General features: G+C 39.6%; 1 protein-coding gene across 2 annotated transcripts in view; it reads right to left on the reverse strand.

Annotated features, from left to right (window-relative positions):
- arnt2 (aryl-hydrocarbon receptor nuclear translocator 2) overlaps positions 1–26,828 on the reverse strand; it is a 92,022-nt gene that overhangs the window by 59,059 nt on the left and 6,135 nt on the right. Inside the window, exons 2-6 of one of the 2 annotated variants that reach the window (XM_067597849.1) lie at positions 20,779–20,890; positions 13,773–13,820; positions 11,460–11,507; positions 8,813–9,026; positions 5,810–6,023 (exon numbers count right to left, since the gene is read on the reverse strand). In XM_067597849.1, coding sequence (XP_067453950.1) covers positions 5,810–6,023; positions 8,813–9,026; positions 11,460–11,507; positions 13,773–13,820; positions 20,779–20,890 — 636 coding nt within the window. The remainder of the gene's footprint in view (positions 1–5,809; positions 6,024–8,812; positions 9,027–11,459; positions 11,508–13,772; positions 13,821–20,778; positions 20,891–26,828) is intronic. The other variant, XM_067597859.1, reaches the window with a different exon arrangement.

Genomic DNA, 26,828 nt, shown 5'->3' on the forward strand with positions numbered 1-26,828 from the left:
TATTGTTTTTCTCACTTGCTTCAATTGTTGAATGAAAATGTTTGAATAATGATTCTGAAAACACTGAGTTGATTTTCTTTATTAACATTATAGAAATTTCTTCTTGCTTGACCCATTGATGCACTGACTTTGCCTTGGTGGCAAAAATGGATTATAGTGCTTTTCTAATGGTTTGTTTTACTCTCAAGCACATTTATTAACATGCTCACTGTGTAAATCCTAATATGGGATTATCTAGTAAAAAAAAATTAAAAATCATTTAGGCAGTGTGGGAAGTGTAGGATTAAGTGCTTTTGGAGCTTGACTCATACTGGGAACAAAAAGTCAAAAAGTCAGGATATCTCTGCTGCCTCTGCTGTACAGATTTTTACCAGTCTTAATTAAATCCAGCTCATGTCCTCCAACATCAGAGTGTCTGGACAGGTAAAGGTCTATATACTGTACATAATATATACCTGAATATGTCTACCTGAATGTTGTCTGTTTTGTTAATTGGTAACTTCAGTGAAAGAAGGACAAAATAAAGTTTGTTTAGTTTCACTCTGTTGTGCTCTGGATGTAGAAAACTGATTGTATCTTCTACCCTGTATACTTGCTTTTTACTTCTCTCAGTGTGCGTACAGTTTTGTGGTCAAGGTGTAAATTATGGCAAGTGTGACATGAAACATCTATCATATAAATAAAGTTATTATTATTACTGGCAGTAATGTTGTCTGAACATGGGAATTAATGAACCCATCAGCAACAATGGCATTTATTACTGTTGTAATGATGTTTCCACCACAAATAATATGAGATTATGAAGAGAGTGTGCTACATATTCAACAGGACTGGAGATGTTGCTGAGTTTGGAATTTCAGAGAGATATGAAAATATGTTCTCTACTGTGATTTGACAATAACCAGACAGGCCTAGAACAGGGGCCATATCACTCAACCACATGATCTATCAACAATCTCAACACTTATATTCTTTCCTCCTAGTCCCACCAACATGTCACCATGTACCTTTTCATCCATTGTCAAGAACAAAATGTCAATGGTTTTCCATCTGATCGTCTCTCTTGGTATTTACTGGTCTCTGACAGCTAAGTTTAGGTTGTAACTCTCCCCACAACAATCATATTTCCACCAACAGGCTGACACTGAGGGAGAATCTACCTCTGTAAGGTATGAGACGCAGTGTATTCTCACTGTATCCGCAGCTTTAAAGCATTTCTTCATCCATTATGGATAGACAGACACTGTTTACTCTGTGCTGGAACGTCTTGGTGAACAACAGCTTGGTGCAGTGTCTGTGTGCAGCTTCCTCACGTCTTGTTGTCACGGTGAGGTTGCCGCTTCTGGTACCATCGTGCCTGTGCAGAGACACTATAGCACGCACTATAGCTGGAGCCACTGCATATAAGCACCAGGCTCATGGATACATTATTGTTCATCAAGAAATAGTTCCAGCATGTGATTCCTCCTAAATCCATTATTTCTCTTGTGTACAGGTTACATGAGCTAGATACAAAGTGTTAATTACTGAGTTTTAGAGGTGTAGAGCTTTGGACAGAGCCAAGCTAGCTGTTTACCCCTTCTTTCAATCTTCATGCTAAGTTAAGCTAATCATACTTAACGCACAAACATGAGATTGATATTCATCTCCTCATATCATTCCCGGAAAGAAAACCATTAAGTGTATTGTTGATTTTTTGACAGTCTGGTCTGACGAACCAGCTTTAAACCCTAACCCTAACCCTAACCATGACCCTGACCCTAACCCTAACCCTGACTTGTTGAAGGAAGTGCAAATCCACCAAAAGAATCTCAGGCTGAATCCAAACCTCCAGCCTCTAGACTTGGACCCCATACATACTGTGACATGTTTACTGTCATATTCATAAGTTCTTGACCCTCTAACCATCCTCCAACTCAAGTAATTCTCTAAACTATTTATAACAGCACTGACAGTTATGCAAGATACTGTATTTATAACAGAGAGAGAGTCTGAAAGAGAAATAAAAGTATATAAAGGTTTATCCCTTTCCTGTGACTATCCAAGCACTTCTAATATTACAATCACATCAGCTAAGGATCCTCATATTGTAGAGGATCTTTTTGGTTTGCTGGATAAAATCATTCGGTCTAGGTATATTCTTTGTGTGTGAAACATCAAGACCTCACCGCATCAATAAACTTCAAAATCAAACATGAAAAAAGTGTTGTCTTTGAAAATAAATGTAGGACAGTTGAGAGCTAGAGCCTTTCAACTGCAAATGTGCGTTAGTCCAGACGTTTGGGTTCAGCCATCGGTTTTTGTGTCTCACAGCGGTCTTTAATGTACTTCACAGACTTGCCTCTGAGCTAAGGTCAGGGCCCATATTTAGAAGCCTCAGTAGGAAACTGTAGGTTCTTTACAGCCAAAACCTTCAAGAATGATGACCATGACCACAAGATCAACACAACAGTCTTAATGTCTCTAAGGTAAAATGAAAAATATTCCAAAACACTCAGTGGATCACTCACATACTATTCCCGCCACAATAAACTACAGACAGCAACAACTGGTGTGCAGGAAACAATCACTTGTTCCACATTTAGCTGCTTAATGTTGTTCAGACCTTCCACGTCAGCGAGCTGTAAAAACATGCAGTCCTGCTACAGGCAAAACAACAAAGTTCAAACAGTGAACAGCAAAAGAAGGAGACAGAGCCTCTAAAACATACTGCTTTAGTTCCACTGACTTCACTGAATGAAATTTAACTCTGAGAACTGGGACTTCAAAGACTGTGTGTGTGCTTGTGAATGTGTGCATGCTTGTGTGTGTATTTTCATCTGTCACAGCTCTTGATGGAGATTACTGAGTTATATGGATTACATGGCCCTGCTGGGTATTCAGCATGGTTAAAAAGGCCCTCTGGGGTCAGATGGACACATTGATGAACACAAATACAAACTGAGATGCTCTGAATCCCCAGAGAACCATGGAGGGAAAGAGATTTAACAAGACAATGTTGCCCTCTAGTGAGCACTCTCAGTGCTCACTAGAGGGACACTCAGTGCCTTATAACATAACGTCTTTTTGCATCTGAAACGAGATAAAGATACTGACAATAAGTAGAAAAAGAGATCACACTTCTCCCATTTTAGCTTTGCTGCACTGGCTTTCTGTAAAATCTAGAATAGAGTTTAAAATCCTTCTCCTCACTTACAAAGCTCTTAATGGTCAGGTACCATCGTTTCTTAAAGAGCTCATAGTACCGTGTTACCCCACTAGAACACTGCGCTCCCAGAATGCAGGCTTGCAGGCTTGTTATGATTTGGTGCTATATAAATAAAATTGAATTGAATTGATAAATGATATGAAGAAGTAAACACAGAGGAAAAATCACTTGACAGGAAAGCAGACTTTATAATCTCTGCCTTAAAGTGATATTGCCTGAGCCTGAGTTTAGAGAGTTTAGACTATTTCATCTAAAGGGTTCTCCAACAATTAATTATTGCACTTCCATAAAATGATGGGACTCACAAGAGACACATTTTAAAAGCAAAGAAAAAGGAAGCAGACTGACTTTAGTTCCACCCGCCCACATGTAAAGAATTCTGACTTTTCCCCATCTCAACTTTGGTTTTTGGACTTTTTATAGCAACGCTGCAAAGTCAGAGGATAAGAAATATTTTCTCATTTAAAATTACAACAAACTTCTTGCACACCATAGAGTCTATATGGACTGTATCTGACTGTGAAGGAAAAAGTGACTCAACATAAACACATTTACTAGCACCCACACCAGTCTGATTTATGACAGTGAACCTGGTCAAAATGTTGCTTTCTAAACCTCAAAGACGTCAACATAGAGCACACAGGTCAAGTGTGGCATAACACAGTATACTGAGTCAAGTCAATTAGATTAACTTTGCACTGGTTCCTGGTTTTTTCACTTAAGAGTGGCGTCAAAAGATTGTCTGGAGAGTCAAAGTCAAGAATTGTTATGAATTTATAATTTTGTACATTGCAATAGTTCTTTCTACTGGCACGACAGCTAGTAGACACATCTAGTCTGTGTTGCAGATCTATCATAACAGAAATAGTACAACTGCACCCACAGGTAACACATTTTCTCAGGAGTACTTCTCTGAAATTGTCACAAAATCTTATCAAGTATGAGCCCCAGATGTAAAGGTGTAATTTTGATGCTTCGTTTTCGTACATACTATCACTGCCTTACATCAATAGATCCCCAACTACTGTCATGTCAAATTTCCTGAAATGCATTTTTATTTGATTTCAGTATAAACCTACTGACATATTTAGTAAATTAGCTGAGTTCATTTTAATAAAATATGGGTCATGTAGGACAATCAGGCCTGGACTGTGAAGAACCAGAGTGAGTCATAGTGGCTCTGAGCTGGTGATGTACACAGTTTATCACTGAATGATTGTCATTCACATCCACATTAATCAAGATTAACAATCTAACTATTCGATCAGTTCTACCAGGGTTATTCAATGTTGTTTCTTCTACAGAAAGGTCCTGATTCTCTCAGGTGTATCCAGCTACCAGCAGACCCAGCTGAAAGGCACCACACTGCAGTGAGGTTGACCACATTCAGGGCTGAATACATTTCTAATAAATCCTTTAAGTAAATGCAAATCCTGATTTGTCTTTTCAGAACAGCCAGAAAGAAATGACATTCTAATCCTAATAGCCATGCTGACTATAAATGTGTAATAGCCATTTAAAGAGGTAGCATTCTGTGTTCTGACACACTGGTAGATATTTTTAATGTAACTTGTATGTAACCTTTTCGATGTAAATGACAACCCATTCTTAAAACTTGGAGTCTGGACTGACCTTGACTCTCTATTTGATTAATGAAAAGAAATGATATATACTCATAGTCTCAACTCTGAAGGTGACATATGGTCTGTGTAGAAAAAAAACAGCCGTTGTGTCATCCATGCCTATTTTTGCTACAAAGTAGCCACTATGATCAGTCACCTCCTCTCATGACTCACAGCATAGAAGCTGAGTGCTGTAAAGCCCACTGACAAACTTGATTTAGCATTTATTTCTGAAATAGGCTGCATTCAAACCGACATCAGCGTGAAAAAAACGCTGCTCTCTTTTTCATTTGACACAGCGCATTGACACAGCGAGAGCTCCGACACAGAGAACTCTGGCGAAACACAGCAGAGTCCGGCAAAAAAGTTGAACCAGGCTCAACTTTTGCTGCAACGCAACGTCATCTGGCGAGGCGCTGCATTGGCCGATCACATACATTACATACAAGCACACAAGAATCTACAATAGCTTGTACACATAGCTTCTGGAGCTGCCAGAAGTCTGTGGAGGGGCAGCTTCCAGGAGCTAACCAACTGCTAATGTAGATTACAATAGCAGCACTGTAATACTGTATATTACTGGCAGGCAGAGCTTCAGTGAAACACTGTGAGCCTCACATTCAACGGCAGAACACTGTGATCATTTTTACAGTGATTAACTGTTTAACTGTTAGAATAACAGTATAATGTTGGTGACCACAGCTGCCAGTAGTTTACCCTAATTTCACTGGGAATTATGTCACAGTGTTGTAAACAGTAACTTCATTTGTATAGAAGAAAACACAGAGCCCCGTTAAAAGTCCAGTATGGGTCGGACTCTACTGTATTTGTTAGAAAAAATACCTTTAGCTCATTTTGCGCGTGACAGCTGGATTTACAGTTGGACTCCATAGTAACAACAGCAGCTGCTCCTGTCAGTTCTCTAGCTGACAAAATGATTAAAGGCAGAACAAAGGAAAAAAACATAATGGCCTTCTACCTGTCATGGAGTTTTCTGAAGTGCTGAGCTGTTCCCTTAGCTTGTCCACATCATCAGGGTGGACCTGTTCGTACAGAGTGCTGCCGAACCACTCGGACTGGGGGTGATTCAGCACTGGCGTCACAGAGTCCGACACGTATATCACCCGACCTGTCTCTGCCGCCACCACAAACAGGAAGCCATCCGCCGCCTCCAGGATCAGATGCTTCAGTTCCTACAGCCAGCAGAGAAACACATTAGCCCATGAGCATACACACAAATACAGAGTTATGTACAGGTAAGATCAAAGACAGAGTTCAAAGTGTAGGAGGTAGCCCATTGATTACCATCTGTGTACTGTATTACATTCAGTAATGAGCCATAATTACACACAAGTGTAAGAGTCCACCACTTTCAAACAAGGTTTTTATATGTAATAGAAGTTATTCTAATTAGGCAGGCTACATGCATCCTGGTTATGAGTTTGTATATGTAAACATCATACTGGTTTCAGAAAAGTGGATAGGCCTTTATCCATGTTTTCAGAGTTTTCCCTGGATTTTTTTGAGCCAAAGGTGGCAAAGGTTGGAGAACGTGCGTTTGTGTGCGCATCTTTACAGTGTTGTGTGCTTAAATTAAAAAGAATCATGATTGACAGTCAAAAGTGTCCAAAGGGATTTAAATTGTATCCCAAGATGGAACAAAAAGATGAAAAATAAAGCATTGACAAATGACAGTGTTGATTTTGTAGGCCTGGGACGATATGGTTATATCCCGATTCAACGCTATCACAATACTTGGATGCCGATTCAATTGAGAATCAATTCTCAATTCAAAACTGTTTCTTGATTGAATGAATAGAATAGGGGGCTCTATTTTCAGTCTCTTGCTCCAGTGCACTGTGTGCCAAACCTTCTGTCCTTAGTCCACTGAAATATAATGAGCCTCATACACAAACAGTGCATACACACTAATCTGTGCTTAAACCATGTGTATGAACATTTGAAGCACAAATCCAGGATTCATCAATATGTTCTTATCTGAATTTGTTCTTACTCTGTGAACACATTTAGAACTCCTTTAGACCATGCATACCCACAAATCATAAACATCCCACATCTTCAAAAATGATGTCGTCAATATTTATTCAATGTAAACAGAATATTAGAACCACATTTATTTTAAAAATGATTGGGCATAAATATACATCATTTAAAAGTGTGAAATTGCTAATAAGACACTATCGATTTACTAATTATAAAATGAATAGCTAAAATGTTGTAATCCATAAATCATCATCATAAATGTAATGAAATTATTAATATATTAAAATTGTCCTATTTCAACTTTTAGATGACAGTAGCTTATATATTGGAATTTCCATATTGGAATGTGACAGCCAGTAATTTCCCCCATCACGTTTGGCCTTCTTCTGAAACTATTGTTTGCATTTCACTAGCAGTAAACTTTTTCTACTTTTTTACCATCTTTACTGCAGCACTGCTCCAACAGAGCTTTCCTTATATAGAGAGAAGGGGTTGTGGTAGTGTGCTAATTACCCATGGCGGGCACAAGCCTGTCAACTTAGAATGATTTTGATTGACCGACATAAGCACAGTGGTAAGAACAAAATTGGCTGATGCGCAACAGTAATTTTGTGTGCAAATTAAGAACATTGCACAAATTAGTGAATGAGGCCCAATATGAAACAGAACTGGCAGATAAATGGTCCGCAGCCTTTTTGTTTAAAGTACTTATCTGCATTAATTAATGAATTAATTAACGTGAAGGCATCTTACAGTGTCTTGCCTGTATGAGATTAACAAACTGAGGAGGAGGAGGAGGAGTGCTCCACTGTGTTGTTATTAACATCATGTCTCCAGCAGTGGAGAGCAGCCTCTCTGCTGCACCGTTAGCTCTGGTTTAAGTTGTTTAATGCTGCAGTGTGTGTTGGTCAGCCGGTCTCGTTTGTTACTGCTGGAGTTCACCGCTCTGCTCCACTAACCTCAGTCTCTCAGTGACGGCGTAGAAAGTTCACAACATACTTCACCTTCATCTTGCAAAGGTAATTATTGACTCATTAACTCAAAAAATGCTTGCAACCGCTGCATTTTTTTGAAGATGAACTACAAGATAACTCTAGCATGTGTGCACTGTAGACTGTCAGAGTGCTACACAGTTGAGTTCCACATTCTTTGTTCCATCATCATCACATACTGGAATTTTCAACAAAAGGCAGCAGCCAGTAATACAAAGGCAGCCTGCCTTTGAGTTAGATAGGCAGGCCAAATCCTGGTTTTAAAAAGTTATGGCACCTGCAGACTGCACCAACTTGGTAGCAATCATCTTGTCAGAGTGTACCATATCAGTGTTGAGGCATGTCATATGGTGTGATTGAAAGCCTGAAGAATCGTAGCACTACAATGTAAATACAAAAATATATATACAAGCAGAAATGTCATCAACTCACATCATCTCCCATTCTATAAAAATGTAAAAAAAAATCTCAAAATAGGAGGATTAGAGTACAGCTGCAGTGATTGGTCAATACATTTCATCAGTGAAATTCTTTGACAGAACTATTTTGATAATCAATTATTAATTTGAATCATTTATCAAGCAAAACTGCTACTAATGTGCCTGTTTCAGCTTTTCAAATGTGATGGTTTGCTGACTAGATCACTGTAAACTGAACATCTTGGATTGGACACGGAGCTATATGGATAGGTCACCTTAGGCTGCAGGGAATTTTAACAGCCATTTTCCACTATTTTCAAATATGACAGACGAAACGATGAATCTATTCATTAAGAAAATAATAGTTATAATAGTCAATAATGTAAATAGCTAACGCATGATGTCAATAGAAGAATATAGAGGCCTGAGAGACTACAGCCAGTCAAAAAAGTTTGTCACATGTTGTCTGTTTCCACCACTTCAATGTGATAAAAAAGCACAAAGGGAAGCTTATATGTTTTATAGGCAGTGTATGTGTACTATGATAGCTGGGAATCAGTACAGCACCTGCTCAGTGAGAAAGGAGGGCTTATAGGCCCCATCAGTGGATGTGTTGCCAGTGCCCCTCATGGATTTCATATGGGAGACAGCCATGCGCAAGATGGTCAGCTTGTCAGGTTTCCGGGCCAGGGCGCTGCAGGTAGGGACCATGTCTGACAGCTCAGTGATGTACTGGGTCATTTTGTTGCGTCGGCGTCGCTCGATTTCACTGTGGTTCTCTCTGAAACAGAGAGAAAAGTTTAGACACTTTGCTTGAACAAATGAAAGCAGATCAACGGCTAGGATGCATCTGTTCATACCTCTCCAATGTTCTGACTATGCTTTACCACTGATTTTCTCAATGTCCTTACACTGCAACCTGTGATCTGTTTCTGTTATCCGTTTTCCTCTGAGGCAATATAAATAAGTCAGCCAGCAGGGAGGACACACAAGGATGTGCCAAAGAAGGCTGTTACAGGCCTCTAGGAATCATGTACACTGTATCTGGTAAAGATGGAAACTGTTTGTCTCAAGGACAAAATCCCCTGCAGATCTTGAGCCTTAACTTTGTTAATATACTGACACTTTCACTGAGGACTTAAGCTGTCAATAAATCATTTGTTCCAACATTCATGCAAAAAATAAATAAAGTTAAAGTCCCAAAAAATGTTTCCCCTCAAATGATATTCTCTTCAGAGTGGGAAATGCTTTAATACCACATGTAAAACAGACACAAAACATGAAAATAGTTCAACAAAAAATCTGTATAAACACACAATGTGAGATGTTTGCAGCTTATATCCTGGGTTAATTATGTTCAGTTTGATTCCCTCATTTTCTAACTTGGAGCATTTCAGCTCCATGTGTTGTACCATAACAAAATAGGATGTCTAGGATACAGTGCTAAAAACGCAGCAGTAATCTTTTCTGTGGTGTTTCTCTAAGTGCCTCACTATTTGTTCCAGGGGACGTGTCTAATTACTGCTGTTTGACACTGAGTGTTTTTACGATGGTGAAGCTACAGATGAAAATCTAAGTTTACGGTATATCCCATCATTATTGACTCAGATTTCATCATTCTTTCTTTTAGGACTGCCTCATCCATTTTGTGGCCGAACAGGGCTAAAACAACTAGACCCATGTTATATATGTTGTTGAGTTGTGTACTTACATTATCCCAAATGTTTCCAACAATTTTCAAACCCAGAGAAATCAGTCATTTTAATCAAGGTAACGGTCCATTTGGTCGCCTGTCAATGGCGTCATACCCCTCTACTAAAGAGTATGCATGCACAAGATGCATGCATTGGTGTTGTGTTTGTCCACTACAATGGCGTCTACCAAAGAGTATGCGCATACAATACAGTGCGTCGGCATTGTGGTTGTTCGACAGAAACTATTATAAATGGACTTTTATTCAGTTTTAAGCCACATTTTAATATTTTTTTTTTAGATCTTGGTTGTTTTTAACTATATCATTTAACAGGATGAAGGATTTTAGTCATCGGACATCTGTATCTTAAGTTATCAGAGAGACAAGCTTGACAAATGTTAGCGGTAGCTCGGCTAGCAGCTCCTACCGGAAGTCTGATGCCAGCCGAACAGCGTCAGAAAAACACAGATTTTTTTTTCGTGAAACTGTTTTACTCAGTGTTTTTACCTGTTTTAATCACAGAGTCTGTTCTGGAGGGGAGACCTCTGCAGATAATTCGGCTCTTGGTAAAACCTGCTGAACGTTTGGATCTCATGTTATCCGAGAAACAAGCTGAGCAAACATTAGCAGCAGCTCTGCTAGCAGCCCCTACTGGACATCCTGTGCCCGCTGAACAGTGTCAGAGAAACACTGATTTTTTATGTGAAACTGCTTTATTCAGTGTTTTTATCTGTTTTAATCATCAGCTCTGTTTATTTTGGAGAGGAGGAGACCTCTATGGATAATTCAGCTCCCAGTTAAAACATCCTGAACGATGAACACTGGAGTAATCCTAACCCGAAGAAGCTGGTTGTTTAACAGTGAAGACAACAACTCCCATGATCCTACGCTTCTTCACAACGTCATCACACTCCGTCTTTTGTTACTGTTGTGATTGAGAGACCCCTAGCGTATGAAATTACATATTGTGCGTTTGTATTGTGCGCCAAAGTAGCACTATACCCATGTCTTACCTTACCTCATTTATCCACAGCAGCTCTTTACATTTTATGTTGTTGGAACCGGTGAGCTGTCACTTTCTGTGCGACAAATAACTATAAAACATCATCTGGTGAACTTGGCTAACTCAACCAACCCCACTGTACCTGTTTTGGGGGATGTTCCTAAAAGACTGCCATATGATTGGTTAGGAATAGCTTAGGTAATTGTTAATACATTGTCAAGCAATGTACCTATTAGTGTTTATATTGTTTCTATCGCCCGGCCCTACTGATACCTGCAAACCTGTTGAGTGAACTACTCACACCCTAGAGTGGAATAGTTTCTATGGCCAGATATAATACAAAAAAACACTTAAAACACACCAATAATGACCTAATATATTGGTATATGAACCCTCTTGATTTTTTGGCAGCAATTATTAATATTTCACTTTGTTGTGATCAGAACAGGTATAAGCTGTGCAGGGTGTACAGTCTGTTGAATGGAAAATCCTCTGTGGCCCCAGCTGGCTAGGCCTACCTGGCATATCTCTCCTTATCCCCACCAGGAATCTGATCATCATCATACCTACAGACAAGAGAGGAGACAGCATGTAACACAATGTATGTGTCTACAGAGGAAATGCATCAATATTCCTGTCTGTAATGACTGTCACATATTAACACTAGAGCCCGACCGATATATATCAGTCAGCCGATATTAATCAGCCGATATCGGTATCATATATCGGTAGCATATGTTGTCCAATATGCGCCAATATTTGTCTTTATTTTTTAAAGTTGTATAGGCAGCATTTTATGTATATTTGATCATTTTTCTTAATTCGAGTTTAATATATATGTACATTTGGTTTTTTTTGGTTCTGTTTTTTTTATTCCCAGTCAAGTTTACTGTTTCAGAGCACTGCTGTTATTTTATACAATAAAGCTTATTGTTAATCTGTAAAATATCATGCCTCCATTACATAGCTGTGTCACAAGTGTTTGATAACCACTTTTAAGGGATCATTGCAGAAAATGAGAGTTTATGTATATATTGTGCATATATTAGATTATCAGCCGATATATCGATATCAGGATTTTTTTTACTCCCTAATATCAGTATTGGCATCCCCAAAAATCCAGGATCAGTCGGGCCCTAATTAATACATGAGAGTAGATGGTTCAAAGTGTGATGGTGACAACATGGATACAACTTAGAGCTGGAAAAAACAGCTGCCAATGGCTGGTGTGATGGGCGCAGTAACAAAAGTGTTCTGTTCTACTCTGAATAAGGACAAAGTACAAAACTAAATCTACTGGACACTACTGTAAAGTAAGTTCAGATCCAGAGAATCTATGATATCCTGTTGGTGCACAGCCTGGAGCTTTGATACTGCCAGTGTGTGGAAGAGTCATACCATGTGTGTTTGCCTAAAATCTGCATCACAACCTCATCACCCAAAACACTGTGCGTTACTGGCACATCACACACTGAGCGGGAGAGTGAACCAGAGCTCCTGGCTATAAGACACATCAGTGAATTAGCTAATTTGAGGGAATGTACAAAGTGTGGCAAACCCTTTCACAGTATGAACACCAAGCATTCCTATATTCCAGTAAATCATACATGTAATGCTACTGTCCATTATTAAGGGTGCAGTTCCTCCTGTGTTCAGCAGAGAGCAGCTCCTCCTCTCCACTGCCACCACTCAACTTAACAGAAATAAATCCACTCTGGTGTTGTCAGCTCAGGAATAAAGCACTTACATCCTACAGATTTACACACTACACAATATGAGAAGGAAGAAAAAGAAAAAACAAGTTGAGATAAATTAAATGTGAGATGACGGCTGACATGCAGTGACAGAGAAACTCTAACTCTTATAAAAATGAAAACATTTGAGAGGAATACGAAACAGTGCACTGTATTTTTGATGGAGGAAAATAACAGTGAGTCATGAAGTATCCACAGATCAGTCATTATTACAAACACAGGGTATCTGCAGGTTTCTCAAAGATACATGTAGACTTTTTAATGCTACCCGAAATGAATCTATGACCAATTTAAAACCAAAAGTCAAAAAATTAAAAGAAATTTAAAAACTTCAACTTTAACACTATACATGAAAACTGAAAGCACGTGCATACTGTACTAAGAGCCACTTTTTAAATCAAAGAGAACAGTGAAAAACAGATCCTATTGTTGTATCTGACATTTTAATACCGTATTTCCTCAAACAAAAGATGGTAATCAATTAAAAGCCTGGTCTCTGATAATGGCCGGGGGCGTGGTCGACACAAACAAATAAGAGCCGACCCCAAAAACGTTGGAGAAAAAACAAGATGGATGGATGGATAAACTCCTCGTGTCTGTTATATAATGTGCATGCCAGTTAAGCAACATTTCCACCGCTTTAATTTAATAAATTCAACATTATCATGCTATTTTCACTCAAAGCCGACCGTCTCAGAGAGGGGAGGCCAAGAAAATCCTCATCTATCGAAGGGGGTTAGCCCTGAAGTTAGCGACTACGCGTTAGCCTAACCTTACCAGGCTCACTTTAAGTGGACTGCCTTTAAGGTGGACCAGCAGTTATAACTTTAGTGTCAATCTCAGCCGCTCTTTAATAAAGAACAGAGAAATTTGTGGCTGATGAGTGTCTTGAGTTTTTGATAACTGGTACCCTCTGCAGTTGAGGCAACAAAGGCCCCGGCCACTATTAGAGGAAATACGGTATGTGCATTTCAACATTGTAGTGTAGCCAATCATGCCTGCGGATACCCTCAAAAAGGAACTGTGTAATCTTTGTGAACTACTTTAAAAACAGCTGTCTGCTTTTGGTTTTCTCACCTTGAAAATTTGCTAGGCCCCTCTCCATCTTCATCATCAAAGTCCATTCTGAGAAACAACCAGAGAAAACATAGTTACTACTTCTAATCAGACTATGAGCTGACATTGCTATCTTCAGGCTGAGTTCCTACTGTTTCTAGTAAAAATAAAAAGTTCTTTCTCATTTTGTTCTGCTGTTGCAAAGGGACAAAGTTGTGTCTGCTGACAAATAAAACCAACAGATCAATCTGTTAAAACAAATTAAATTAAATTAAAGAGTAAAGTTGTAACCTATGTACTGCATAGAAGTGGTACTGTGTCAAATAGAATATAATTGTGTCAAATAGAATATCATTTGACACAGTATCATTATTTATTTACTTGTGGACAAGCCACTTGTGGAAGTGTCACATAAAACAATATGATTTAGTAGAATTTTCATTTGTTATTGTAGCAATGTCAGATTCATGGAGAAACAGTTTTACAGTATATTTACCAGGTATCAATAGGCGTTATAGCATTTCAACCAAATCCACCGGTGGATACAGACATCACAGCACATCACTCACAGTCTAATAGCATTTATTTGTAATAACTAATTAATAACATTAACAACAAATGAAGTGTGGAAACAGTAGACACGTTGTAGAACACAGTGTAACATAAAGATAACACCAATGCAGGAACACAATAAAAGTAGTATTTATGTCCAGAAGTATGTTGCTCCAGTGCATGCTGGGAACATGCCTGCTCCCAGGACACTTCAGTGTTTTAACCTGACTGACAGTGATGTTTTTCTTCTGTATCTATCTCATGTGCTACTTTTGTCAACAACAAGTAACTGCACATTAAGGCTACTGGGACTTTCACAGGGAAGTGTTGACCATATTTGGCATTCTGGGGTGTTTCTGTATGTAAATGAGCAGACAGTATGTACCAGCAGACAGATGTAGGACAGGTGAGATTTATGATTGCTCATTGCTTCAATAAATGTGAGCACATGTTTGATAAATGCCACTTTTGTTTTCCTTTATACATATTTAGAACTTCTGCAAATGTTTTGATATGCTTTGCTCAATCAGGCCCCTGATCTGTGTGGAAATCTGATGTTTTCACATCACAAATAATAATCATATCAGGCACCAGTAAAGGCATTTAAATGTGAGTGTTACAGGTAAAATATGAGACTCTACATGTGGGTTCTTACAGGAGTTTAGTGTGGTGCGACTGTTCTGCAGGTGTGCTGTGCAACTGGGCAGAGGCCATGAATAATATAGTATTGCTTTTTTTTTTTTTAAATAAAAATATCTATTTATATAACCACTCAACCCCCAGTGTCCACCAAACATGTCTCTGTCATGTTCTGGCTTTGCTGTGGCTGCTGGAGACGAACTATTGACGTTCCAACCATAGTGCCAATGTCCACCTGACACGGGACCAGAGTGTCTCATGCAGAGCTCTTTTCTCTACTCCACTACCTTTCATACACCAGGTCTGTATGAAGGTATTATTGGAGCAAAACAACTGAGCACCTGTGACAGTGAAATTTATAGTTATAGAAAATAGTCACACATGGGTATCAGTAAATTTGATGTCAGAGAAAAATGCTTTAGGAGTTCCAAACAGTTACACCTTCTCAAATACTTCCTGGCGGGTGCACAAATCCTATTCTACGAACCATAAGTTAAGAAACTCACATTTTCGCTACAGTTGCTGCAGTGTATATGGTGCAAAACACATTCACACACCCGTATCAAATAATGTGAAGTCATGGACAAAATTTGCACATCCGCAAATAAGTATGTGAATTCATGCAATGAGAGTTGCACACCTGTAGAATATTTTCTCACAAATACATTTTTTTTTCTTGGATATTTTTTTCAGAACAAACACAAGTCAATAACTTCAACTGCTTGAACGTTATGAGTCTCAAATGCTGTTTTTTCGCTCACAAATGACAAGTTCCACATGCTCTCACTTTTACACCACATATCTCGGTGAAATGTGGAGCAAAAGTGATTTGTGCACCTGTAGAACCAGGGGCAGGTCCTGTTCAGAGGTCACAGAACCCTTTTGGACAATCAAAGGAGCTCGTTTGTGAAGGGTCCAGCAGCCAGACATTAAATTGAATTATCCAAGCATTCCGACTCAGCAGAGGAACTGGTACCTAACGTTTAAGGTATGTTTTCTGATATCACTCACCATTATACTTTTGTTTATATAATAGTTTAAATATGTGTGCTGGTCAGCTACATTGGTGATCAGCATTTCTTAGATTAGCTCCTCTTGCTAGATAATCTCTGTTGCTTTATTTAGCAATCAGCTATCAGTTTGCTATTAGTAACTGCTATACATTCTCTGTACTTATGTGTTGAAGGTGACATATAGAACTTATGAGTACTGTTTTGTGTAAACATGATAGCAGAGAACCTGAACATAAATGACTTGCAACAGTGAAAACTGTCTAATGCTGTTTGTGTTACCATGAGTCCACATCAACCAAAACTGTAATAATAATCCATGATGACAAGTCTACTGGCCTTGTATTACATTGGCTTTAATGTTGTTACTGTACATTACCTTCAAACAATTAGATGTGTAATATGGGATTCACTTTAATCACATTCACATTAATATTGAGAAACAGAATAATCACAGTCTGGTCTGCTCAGGTAACAAGTACATTAGTAAAATATAAATATTTATGATTGCTGTGAATGTTCAAACTTTTGCCCATCTCTACATTTCTTTCAAAGACTGACAAAGTGGACATGAACAATAGAGGGTCTGCTGTCCAGGCTGGAGGTGTCTTCATCTCGTGCACTGTACTGTGACACAGACTGCTTCTGTAAATGCAATCACATGTGTAAATGAATTGTATATAGAACAGTTTGAGCTCAATGTAAGTATATGTGACCACTGAAATACAAAAGATACCGAACTTTCTTCCTTTGTTCAGTATGATTATTATTGTCACCTCACAATAAACTTAGCTAAAGTTCAGATAATTATTGTTCTTCCAGCTGAAGAGACACTTCATCCCTGTCTATTCTTTGACTGTCTAGTAAGTGTTTGTATTTTGTTGTTTTTTTTGATGTTACCCTGCTCCACTACACCTGATTCAAATGAATGGGTCCTTATCAGGCTTCTGTAGAACCTGGTGACGAGACGATCATTTGAATCAGGTTTGTTGGGAGAGGGAAAAATCTATGAAATGAAGGACATGTCATAAACACTGCAATAAACAGTTCGCATGAATAGCATCGCAACACTCATATGGTTAGGAAAACAAAGCCAGCATTAGTAAACAAGCACTGATACATTTAAGCCCACGGCCCTCTGATTTAATACTTTATCTATTTTACATAGAATAAACCTGAAATTAAAATAAAATACTGGATTTCAGTCACAGCACAGCTCCAATAAATATGACCTATCGCTCACTCACTTAGAAAACACCATTAATCTCATGTTAAGTCCATAGTCATGATATGATATTCACCTGCGAAGACCCACCCTGATCTGTCATTTTTCTAGAAGGCAAAACAGTGTATCTTCAACCAACTAATTAGCGTAAACTAACGTAATGTTAAGTGTAATTTGTTAGCTAGCTTAGCGTACCTTTCGGGAAGCGTGAGTAGTTAACCTAACTAAGACACGTTGATTACCAACATAGCTGACCAGCACACATATTTAGACTACTGTATAAATAAAGGTATAATGGTGGGTGATATCCAAAAACATACCCTAAACATCAGGTGCCAGCTCCTCTGCTGAGTCAGAATGGTCAGGTAATGTTAGAAGCTGGAGATTTGATTTTGTTTTGTTTTTTTCTGTTCGGGCGTCAAGGGACAGGACAGGCCCAAACGAACCAATAAGGTCCAGCTGCTGGACCCTTCTCAAATGAGCTCCTTTGGTTGGCCAAAAGGGTTCTCTGATCTCTGAAAAGGGCCCCTTCTTGGCTCTACAGGTGCATAAATCACACTGCTCCACATTTCACTGAGATATGTGGTGCAGAAGTGAGAGCGTGCTGTCACGTTTGCTATTACAGCGCTTCCAGTGTGGGCTGGGCAGGTGCCAGCCGGGTCTTACCTTCAACATCGTGGATGTAAGCTTCAAACCGGTTGCTGTATCCTTTTTATAAAATCCTGTTAGGATAGTTGACGTGAAGTTTGCAATTAACATTAATGTCAATGTTAGTGCTTCTAAAGCTGTCAGATGACAAATCAATCCTTGGCTAGTGCAAATGTTAAAAAGTGACTAACGTTATATGGTTTCATGATCAAATTGCATCAATGATACAGTAATATGACAGCAGAGCAGCTTGTTGTGTGCAGAATGTTGAGATTTAATATTTCTGTCCTTTTCTGCTGTCCTTTCTTGCTGCTCCCATAAAACATGATAAAACTTGACAGTTTGACTCTTCATATCAGTGTAAGTGACAGTTTAACAACTGTATTAGGGATGTCAACGGTCAACCTTTAATCAGTTAACCGCTGAGAATATTTTTGACCAGTTACACATGTCACTGGATGTTACACATGCAAATCAACTTACACGGTGTATAAGTTGATTTGCACACTCCACCAACGGCTAGACAATTACGTGTTCACAGCATCACATATTCTTTTTGAATGGATAAAGTAGCGGTGCAAAACCGACCAACTTGCATTATGGGTTGTTTGTAGCCTTAAAGAGGACCTATTATGCTCATTTCAGTTGTATTTTTTTATTTTTGGACTCCACTAGAGTAACTTGGGATGATTCACAGTTCAAAAAACTCCTTATTTATCTCATACTGGCCCTTTATGCAGCCCCTAAATATACACAGTTTCTCTTACACTCTATTTTAGCTCCTGTCTCTTTAAGGCCCTCCTCCCAATGAGCCCACTCTGTTCTGATTGGTCAGCTTTACATATCAGAGTTGTGTAACTTCACCGTCAATGCAAACCAAACATTTCCTGCCTTACTGCTTCAAATTAAAATAACTTATTTTACTTTACTGTGCCGTGTAACAGCGTTGTGGCTTGGTGTAACTACTCGCAGAGCAGAGCAGCAAACTTACGCAATGTGCACGTAGCAGTTGTCCATATAAAGAAATCCGTCACGAACTGACGTCAGCAGCAATAACTTCAACCAAACGTTTCCGGTAACTATTTGTCAGCCCTGCATATCATCTTGGAGGAATTTTAGCCCAGTCTTCCTTACAGAACAGTCTCAACTCAGGGATGTTGGTGGGCTTCTTTGCATGAACTACATGCTTCAGGTCCTTCCACAGCATTTCTATAGGATTATGGTCAGGACTTTGACTCAGCCATTCCAAAACATTAACTTTCTTCTGCTCTAACCATTCTTTGGTAGAGTGACTTGTGTGTTTAGGCACATTGGTCATTGTTACTGCATGACCCACTTTCTGTTGAGCTTCAGTTCACAGACGGATACCTTGACCTTTTCCTATAGAATGTGCTGGTACAACTCAGAACTCATAGCTCCTTCAATGATTGCAAGCTGTCCTGGTTCAGAGGCAGCAAAGCAGCCCAAACCATGATACTACCACCACCATGTTTCACAGATGGGTTAAGGTTCTTATGCTGGAATGCAGTGTTTCATCACCAAACAAAACACTTCTCATTCAAACCAAAAATTTCAATTTTGGTCTCATCCATCCACAGAACATTTTTCCAATCACTTTCTGGCTTATCCACGTGGTCTTGAGCGAACCGTAGACGGCAGCAATGTTCTTTTTGGAGAGCAGTTTCTCCTTGCGACTCTGCCATGCACACCGTTGATGTTCAATATTCTCCTGATACTTGACTGCTCTTCTGCTACTGGGCTGCCTTTGTTACTTAACTTTTCAATAATTCATTTTTGGATAACTTTTGTATGGCATTGCACCTTTACTTGATAACTGACAGAAGACCACAAAAAGAAACATTAGGAGTAAAAAAGGTGGTTAACCTGTCACAAAGGTCTTTTGATTCAGATGAGAGACACTGCAGTAACAGGGTATACATCACATGTAAATGACCTTTCTGATAATAGTGCCAGGCCTGAAAAAAAATGAGACACTGTTACCAAGGGCTGGGCGATATTTCATATTGATCAACATCTATAATTATAACAATATACATTTAATACCACTTAAAAGTACCCGATGGAGTTTTGTACCACAAGTAGCCCTATGGCACAACGCTTTTATGAGTTGTTCCTGGATTTGTTTGTAATACACATGCACACAGGACATGACACACATTCCTGCTGTCACACTATTCTGCTGATCAGCAGTTGGTGACAGATACATACCAAGAAATGTAGCAACTCCATTGCAAATGCAGTGACAAACACAGCTGTACACAGCTCTACAAGGAAATTCTGCGGGGCAATTTGAAGTTCAAGAGATTTTTTTTTTTTCAGATTTTTCAGATTGAATCCTTAATAAATCATAAGGTCTGTAAAGGTTATAGAGAGGGGACTTTAGCACAATCAGGTTTTGACAGCCATATTGCTTTTTTCCAAATTCTGTGCAGAATTTGTGTCAGATCTGTGGTTGTTTATCCATGCAGCCAAATCTCTGACTCTTGTATCGCTTTTCTGATACGTATCAGTTAACCTTTACACCTCTACAGTATATTCATTTTAAGAACATTTCTGCCATTTCCAAGTCATTCGCAGCTACGAGCAAAAGTAATTAATTTATCTCGATTGAGGTGCCACTTTCTCCTCTGTGAGCGAGTCCAAAAGGAACAATGAGGCTCTGTAGCTGCTTCACACACATTGTGAAATGACTGACATGTTGTTCTCCTGTCCTTTAACAAGACTGTAAAGGAGACTGTATATAACCTAGGCATCGGAATACCACCGTTCAAAATGCTACTAGCTAATGTGACAGGTGATCCAAACTAAACTTTTATCAGCATCTGTGGACTGTTGGGTGTTATTCTCAGCCCCTCCTGAGAAATTGTTTGGAAGCTCTTCAGTAAAAGGATGTATTTGTAACGGTTAACTCGGCAGTAGTGAAGATACTCACCCTCCCGATCTCCTCTTGCCCCCGCGGCCCGGCACAGCTCCTCCCATCCTCACTTGGCCGGCCCCGACTGCCCCCGCCATTGCTACTGTCCCTGGCAACTCACTGCCCATCTCTGGAAGACACAACACGAACAGCAGAGCGGCAGAAAGTGAGAGGGAGTTGCTACATACACCATTAAACCTGCAGTGTTTCCTGTTTGTAGAATTTATCCGGACAGCTGTTGGGCAGTTTTCTATACTTGTGCAGAGGGCTGTCAGTCTGTAACTGTTGTGGTAAAAAGGACCCAGACAGGCTCTCTTTGACCCAGCATAAACTAAATGCTGTTCAAGTTCAAATGTAGCTTTAAACAATCTGCATTTTTTGAAGCATACTATATCTTACAATTATTGAAATAGACATAAAACAGCTGTAATGATAAAAAAAAAACTGTTCTGTCAGACACACGCACATTAAACAGATGACTGAAAAACACCTCCTGTATAGACAAGTCATCATGAAATCCAAAAAAATAAAACTGAAAAATTCTCCCTTTTGGTTTCTGATTTTTTTCCCCCCCAGATATGTATGCTGTAGCAAAAAAAACACATACAATTCAATTTTGAGTAGGACATTTTCATCAGAATAGAAACCCACAACATTTCAAATGATACTCAGTCCTAATTATAGCATTCTGTCATATCATTTTTACTGATAAAAACACAGTATCTCCGTCTCAAACACCAAACTTGCAGATTCATATGAGACATCGTACATCACCAAAAGGCAAATGTACATTTAGTTAAACCACGGCACTGACACAACTAACATCTAAGTCTATTTCAGTCTGTTTCCGCACCATCTTCCACAAGAGGACTGGGATTCGTAGAACAATCGATATAAACAGGCCCACATACCACAACCTGAGGCTCCAGTTAACAGCAGCCTGGACACCTAATTCTATCTGATGATGTTTTAGAATGATACACTTCAGGAAGCTTTTATTCAGTGATGAAGGATGTGCTGGCAGTTCCTTTCAATATGAAGGCGCTGTGCAGTGGGACATTGTCACTATGACTAGAGAGGAAATACACTGCATTTCAATTCAGCCTCCATCTTCCTCTCATATTTACCTCTTTCTCTCTCTCTCTCACTGTCCCTCCGTTATTGTCTCCTTCACTCATCCACAAATCCATTCCAGTTGCCTTGTTGTTTTCCCCTCCATCTCTCCGCTCTATTCACTCACTAACTCATTCAGCCAGATGCAATGGATAGGCCAAACAAACCCTCCAGTATGCCCCAGTGCACCAAGTAACATAGTTAATATTTGATACAGTGTGCATTCCCCCCCCCTACATCTTTGCTTCCAGAGAAACACACACACTTACACAAACACGCTGCAATGCAGGGCCTTCCGAGACGCAGTCTTCCATCATTCATTCATGAAGTGGGTATGAGTAACACACAGCTCTCAACTAGCATTATCTGATGAAGAGACAGATTCGTCTGACAATCGGTGTGGTCGTTCACCCTGGCAGGAACAGCACACACACACACACACTGCTGCCTTTCTTCTTGCAGTAAACAGCCACTCTTACTACATGACTACGACCCTGATGATGTGCAGCCCTTCAAAATATTACACTTCAACTTTAAAGACATACATTGCTTTTTTTAAGCAGTCTGATTTGATTGGTGGGGTGTCCTGTAGGACACCCCACCAACGATATGTCAAAATTTTCCTACTGGCCACCGTCAGCCCAACAACTGGTGATTGCTAATATATTTGCCAGGTATGTGGTGCACGGAGGGACTCGAGAGAGACTAAGCAGCCGGACATTTCTCTATTCTCTGTTTAAGAGTGGCTGAGATTGTCACTACGATGAGAATAGCTGGTCCAGCTTAGGCTACCTCATTGTTACTACCTTCAGGGCTAATCGCCTTCACTTAAATCAGGCGGCCTCAACGTCACACACCCACTCCCTCTCTTTCTCTCTCTCTCTCTCTCTCAACCGCACACTTGCTACGCGCTAGGGCTGTAGTCTCCTGGTTGACCAGTTCTCTCGTCCGACTAAATTCTCATTGATCGAATAATCGCCATGTTGCTTTCATAAGGACAGAAGTGCTACATCAACAGCTTTCCAGGATTAATCCATTATTTTCTGCAACGGGAGGGACAGACTAACAAACTACCTGTGAAAACAGGGGTGTATTCAAAACACCCCCGTTGTTTTCACGACTTTGAACTCACCCGACCTAATGGAGACCGCTGGGTCTAAGTCGTATTCAGACCAAATCAGTGGAGTGGAGGTGTGGGTGTGTCTTGTGCTTTAAAACATAATCGCTGTGAAACAATCAGAAAAGAATGTTTTATTGATCTGATTCACCGGGCTTTCTCGCTACCAGCGTCGCCCTCTCTTCATTCACGCTCTAGCTTGCTCGACCGCAGCTGCTCTCTCTCTCACCTATATGTGTTGTTATCGGGATACTAAATGACCTATATCAGGATTTGAGATTTTGGTCATATATCAATCAGCGCTAGTGTTTGCCGGACTTTAAGTGCTGCGAATGTTTTGTGTGGGTACCGCTCTGGAGACACCATACTCACAATCGGACAAAATCAATGAAAGAGTTGATAAAATCCACCATCCACATATTCTGGAAGTGAAGTAACTTAAGCGATATCTCACGACTGGCCGTGGTATATTGTGATTATATCACAGCTGCCCGTGGTTGCTATGCAATGTGTGTCCTATGTGTGTAGCAGTGAAGTCGGCCTAAGGACTCTTTCAGAGCAGCCTGGAACGGCATGACTCCTTCTTACCGGTGTTCAACACCCCCATGCACAAGGACATGCCACACATGTCCACAGTGTGAGCCGGGCTCTTTCATGATGCTACACCAAACAACACTGGACCTGCGGAGATGACGCCTCTACCACGACAAAACACCTCAACACTAAAGGCATAACATGGCTTTGTGATCAAGGATTGATTTCCAATAATGTTAAAATGAAGAAACTATTTCTTTAGAGAAGTTGAATTAGCTTTCCCTTAGCATTCCCCCATTGCAATACATTAAGCCTCAAGTCACACACTTCCAGCCATTCTTGCTGAATAACTTTCTTTATTATTTTTATTACCATTTATAGACCTTATTTATTTATTTGACTTTTCCTATATATTATCTTATACTTCATCATGTATCTTCAAGACGTTTAGCTGTTAATAAATGTCTTCATTTATCCTAAAAGTGGTTGGTTGTTTCTTTGAGCTGCAGTAAACAGACGTCACTGTTTGAGACTAGAATTTACAATATCGACTTATTCATTGATTAAATTGAACAAGGGTTAGTGCTTCCTCCTGGCACTAACAAATCTTAACCAAAAAGGAGGTGGTGCTCACAATAACGAGGTCATTTAAATAATTAAGTATTAATACATGGATACATTGAACGTCTCTGTATCTCTCTATACAAAGCAAGGAATCTCCGTCTGTCTGCATGTCTGCATGTATGTTTGTTTGTTTGTTTGTTTGTCCCTCAAGGAAATGCAATGTCGATGTGTAAAGTTGTTTGGTGGTTCTCGAGAAATATATAAAAAATACCTCTAAACTGTTTTGTTGTTGATTTGTTTCTTCTTCTGCCCCTGGAGTCAATGAGCAGAAATACAGACAATGACTTTCTGCCATTGCAGTCCACACTGTGGTCAGAGATGGGATTACATCAGCAGTGATAAGAACTATCATAGAGAGTGAACTAAAAAAGTTCCAACTGTATTCCTGTTCCTCATGTGCAGGAACTTTGTATGTATGTTCAAGACATAGTGCAGTGAAGCAGGGCCTGTTTGATATAAACACTGTCACATCACAGCGGGGCGGGGCTTTTGGGCTCTGACTTGCTCAGCAGGACAAAGACGTGCGCCCCACTCAGTTAAACTGCCGGAGAGAGAAGAACAACAGAGATGGATCGGCAGCAAAATCAACCAATGGAAGGCTGTAAACTGCCTCTATGGTTCAAACTCGGTTTATTGTCACTGGTTTAATTTGTTAAATCCTTATTGTTTTAATTGATATGTTTGTCAGTTGATACATCAATATGTGGTTCTCCAGAAATAATAAGTAATCGGCCTGCCCTGCTTTAAAATGCATGTTAAGTGTTCCAGGTTTTCCTTGGTGCAGCATCTTAAAGCAACACGTCTATTGCAGATCACACATACATCTTCAGACAGCCAAAAGCTAAAAAGCCCTGAGGTCAAACACATTAATGAGTCTATTGGGAGACCAGGGGGAATGCTGCACATGTTCTCCTTTTCAATCAGTGCTCTACAAGGTTGTTTCGTCTCTCTCTCTCTCTCTCTCTCTCCTGCCATCCTTTCTTTCTTCCCTAAAGACAACTTTTTCCCCACTGCCATCAAAAGGCCTTGGGACATTTACCATTCAAAAAGAACAATTAAACCTCTGAAAGAGATGCACAAACAAAGTCATATTCAAGCTGATTGTTTTATTTGGTTATGTTTCTGGTGTCGTAAAGTGCTCTTGAATGCAAACTGACATAAGTGGGGGCAGATTTACTAGAACAGTGGTTCATGTCCAGGACACCTGAACTGACACAAATTAGTCCACGGACCACCCATTTGATATAATGTTGTCACAGGGTCCCCCATCTAATAAGATTTTTGCTAGTAGATGTTTTATTACAGAAAGTGTATGAAACCCATGACCAAAATAGTCATACATTCAGTCATTGGACCATATTTTAATGATCTAAGTGCACGGTGTGAAACACATAACCATGCTTAGGGTGTGTCCACATCCACTTTTGCTAGTTTAACTGTGGAAAAAATAATCACAGCCAGCTTGCACCTTGGTGGATCGCTATTATAATGGTGCATTTTCCAAGTAGTAAGAAGGAACGCCTCTCTGCAGAGGAAACAGATCTGCACATGCACAAAGTGAAAGCGCACAATCCATTACGAGCACACTGGCCCCCCCGCTGCTACTGGTCCCCCCCCTTCCTGAATAACTGGTAAAATCAGCGAGGTTTTAATGGCTGAAAGTATGGAAACCTGATCACTGTAATCTCAAAGTTGTTAAAGAATATTTGTTAAATATTGTTCAAAAATTAAATCATTCATATCAATCATGTAAAAATGTAGTTTAGCTCTCCAAGGTGCTGATCCTGCTGCTGACAGCAGCTAGGAACTGTCCACAGTTCTTTCTTTTCTTTAATCATTATCTCATTTATTTCCCCATGTCTTCCTCATGTCCACATGTATTGATGTAGCAGGAAAGTCGATCCGCATCTGATCCATTGTTGATATCCGTTTTCTTGACAGACACCCTCCAGCCTGACAGGTCTGTTTAAATACCTACGTGTATTGTGACAATTTGGTCAAATAATTACACAATTTATTCCGTCATTACTCAGTCGTTACTGTAATTAGCTAATTCTGTTAAATATTATGACTAACCACTACGACATGTATTTTTAAAAATATGTTGATGTACACGATAATAATAATTCACATTGTAATCCTTTCATTTGTAATCTTTTGCACGTTTGATAATGCGTCCTTAAAATAACAGTCAAACACTGCGCCGTTGAATCGCTTTCTGCTGCCTCATAATAGCAATGCCAACAATGCGCCTGACCACACCCCATTTTAAGACCAACACACCCATGGGTGCTCTGATGGGTGCAAGTGCATTTGCTATTTAAACAATGTGGGCGCTGGATGGGAAAATGACAACTGCATCGGTCTTAAACTAGCAAAGATATTTGCGTTGTGCTTGGCGCCGCTTTGCACCGGGTGTAAGATCATTTCTTTTTAATTGTGCTGCGGACTATCTTGGCCAAGTTCCCTTGAAAAAGACATTGTTCATCTTGCCTGGACTTTAGTGTTTGACACGTTCAGTGCTGAAACAATTAGTTGATTGAAAATTCTAATAAAATTGATTATTAATTGTTTCTCAAATAAAAATCCCAGACATTAGCTGGTTCAAGGCAGTTTTCTACTGCTGTATATAACTGATTACCTGGGTTGGGTTTTAGAAATAAAACATTTCAAGACATCA

This window comes from Thunnus thynnus, chromosome 1 (assembly GCF_963924715.1).
Source record: "Thunnus thynnus chromosome 1, fThuThy2.1, whole genome shotgun sequence".
NCBI classification, from domain to species: domain Eukaryota; kingdom Metazoa; phylum Chordata; class Actinopteri; order Scombriformes; family Scombridae; genus Thunnus; species Thunnus thynnus.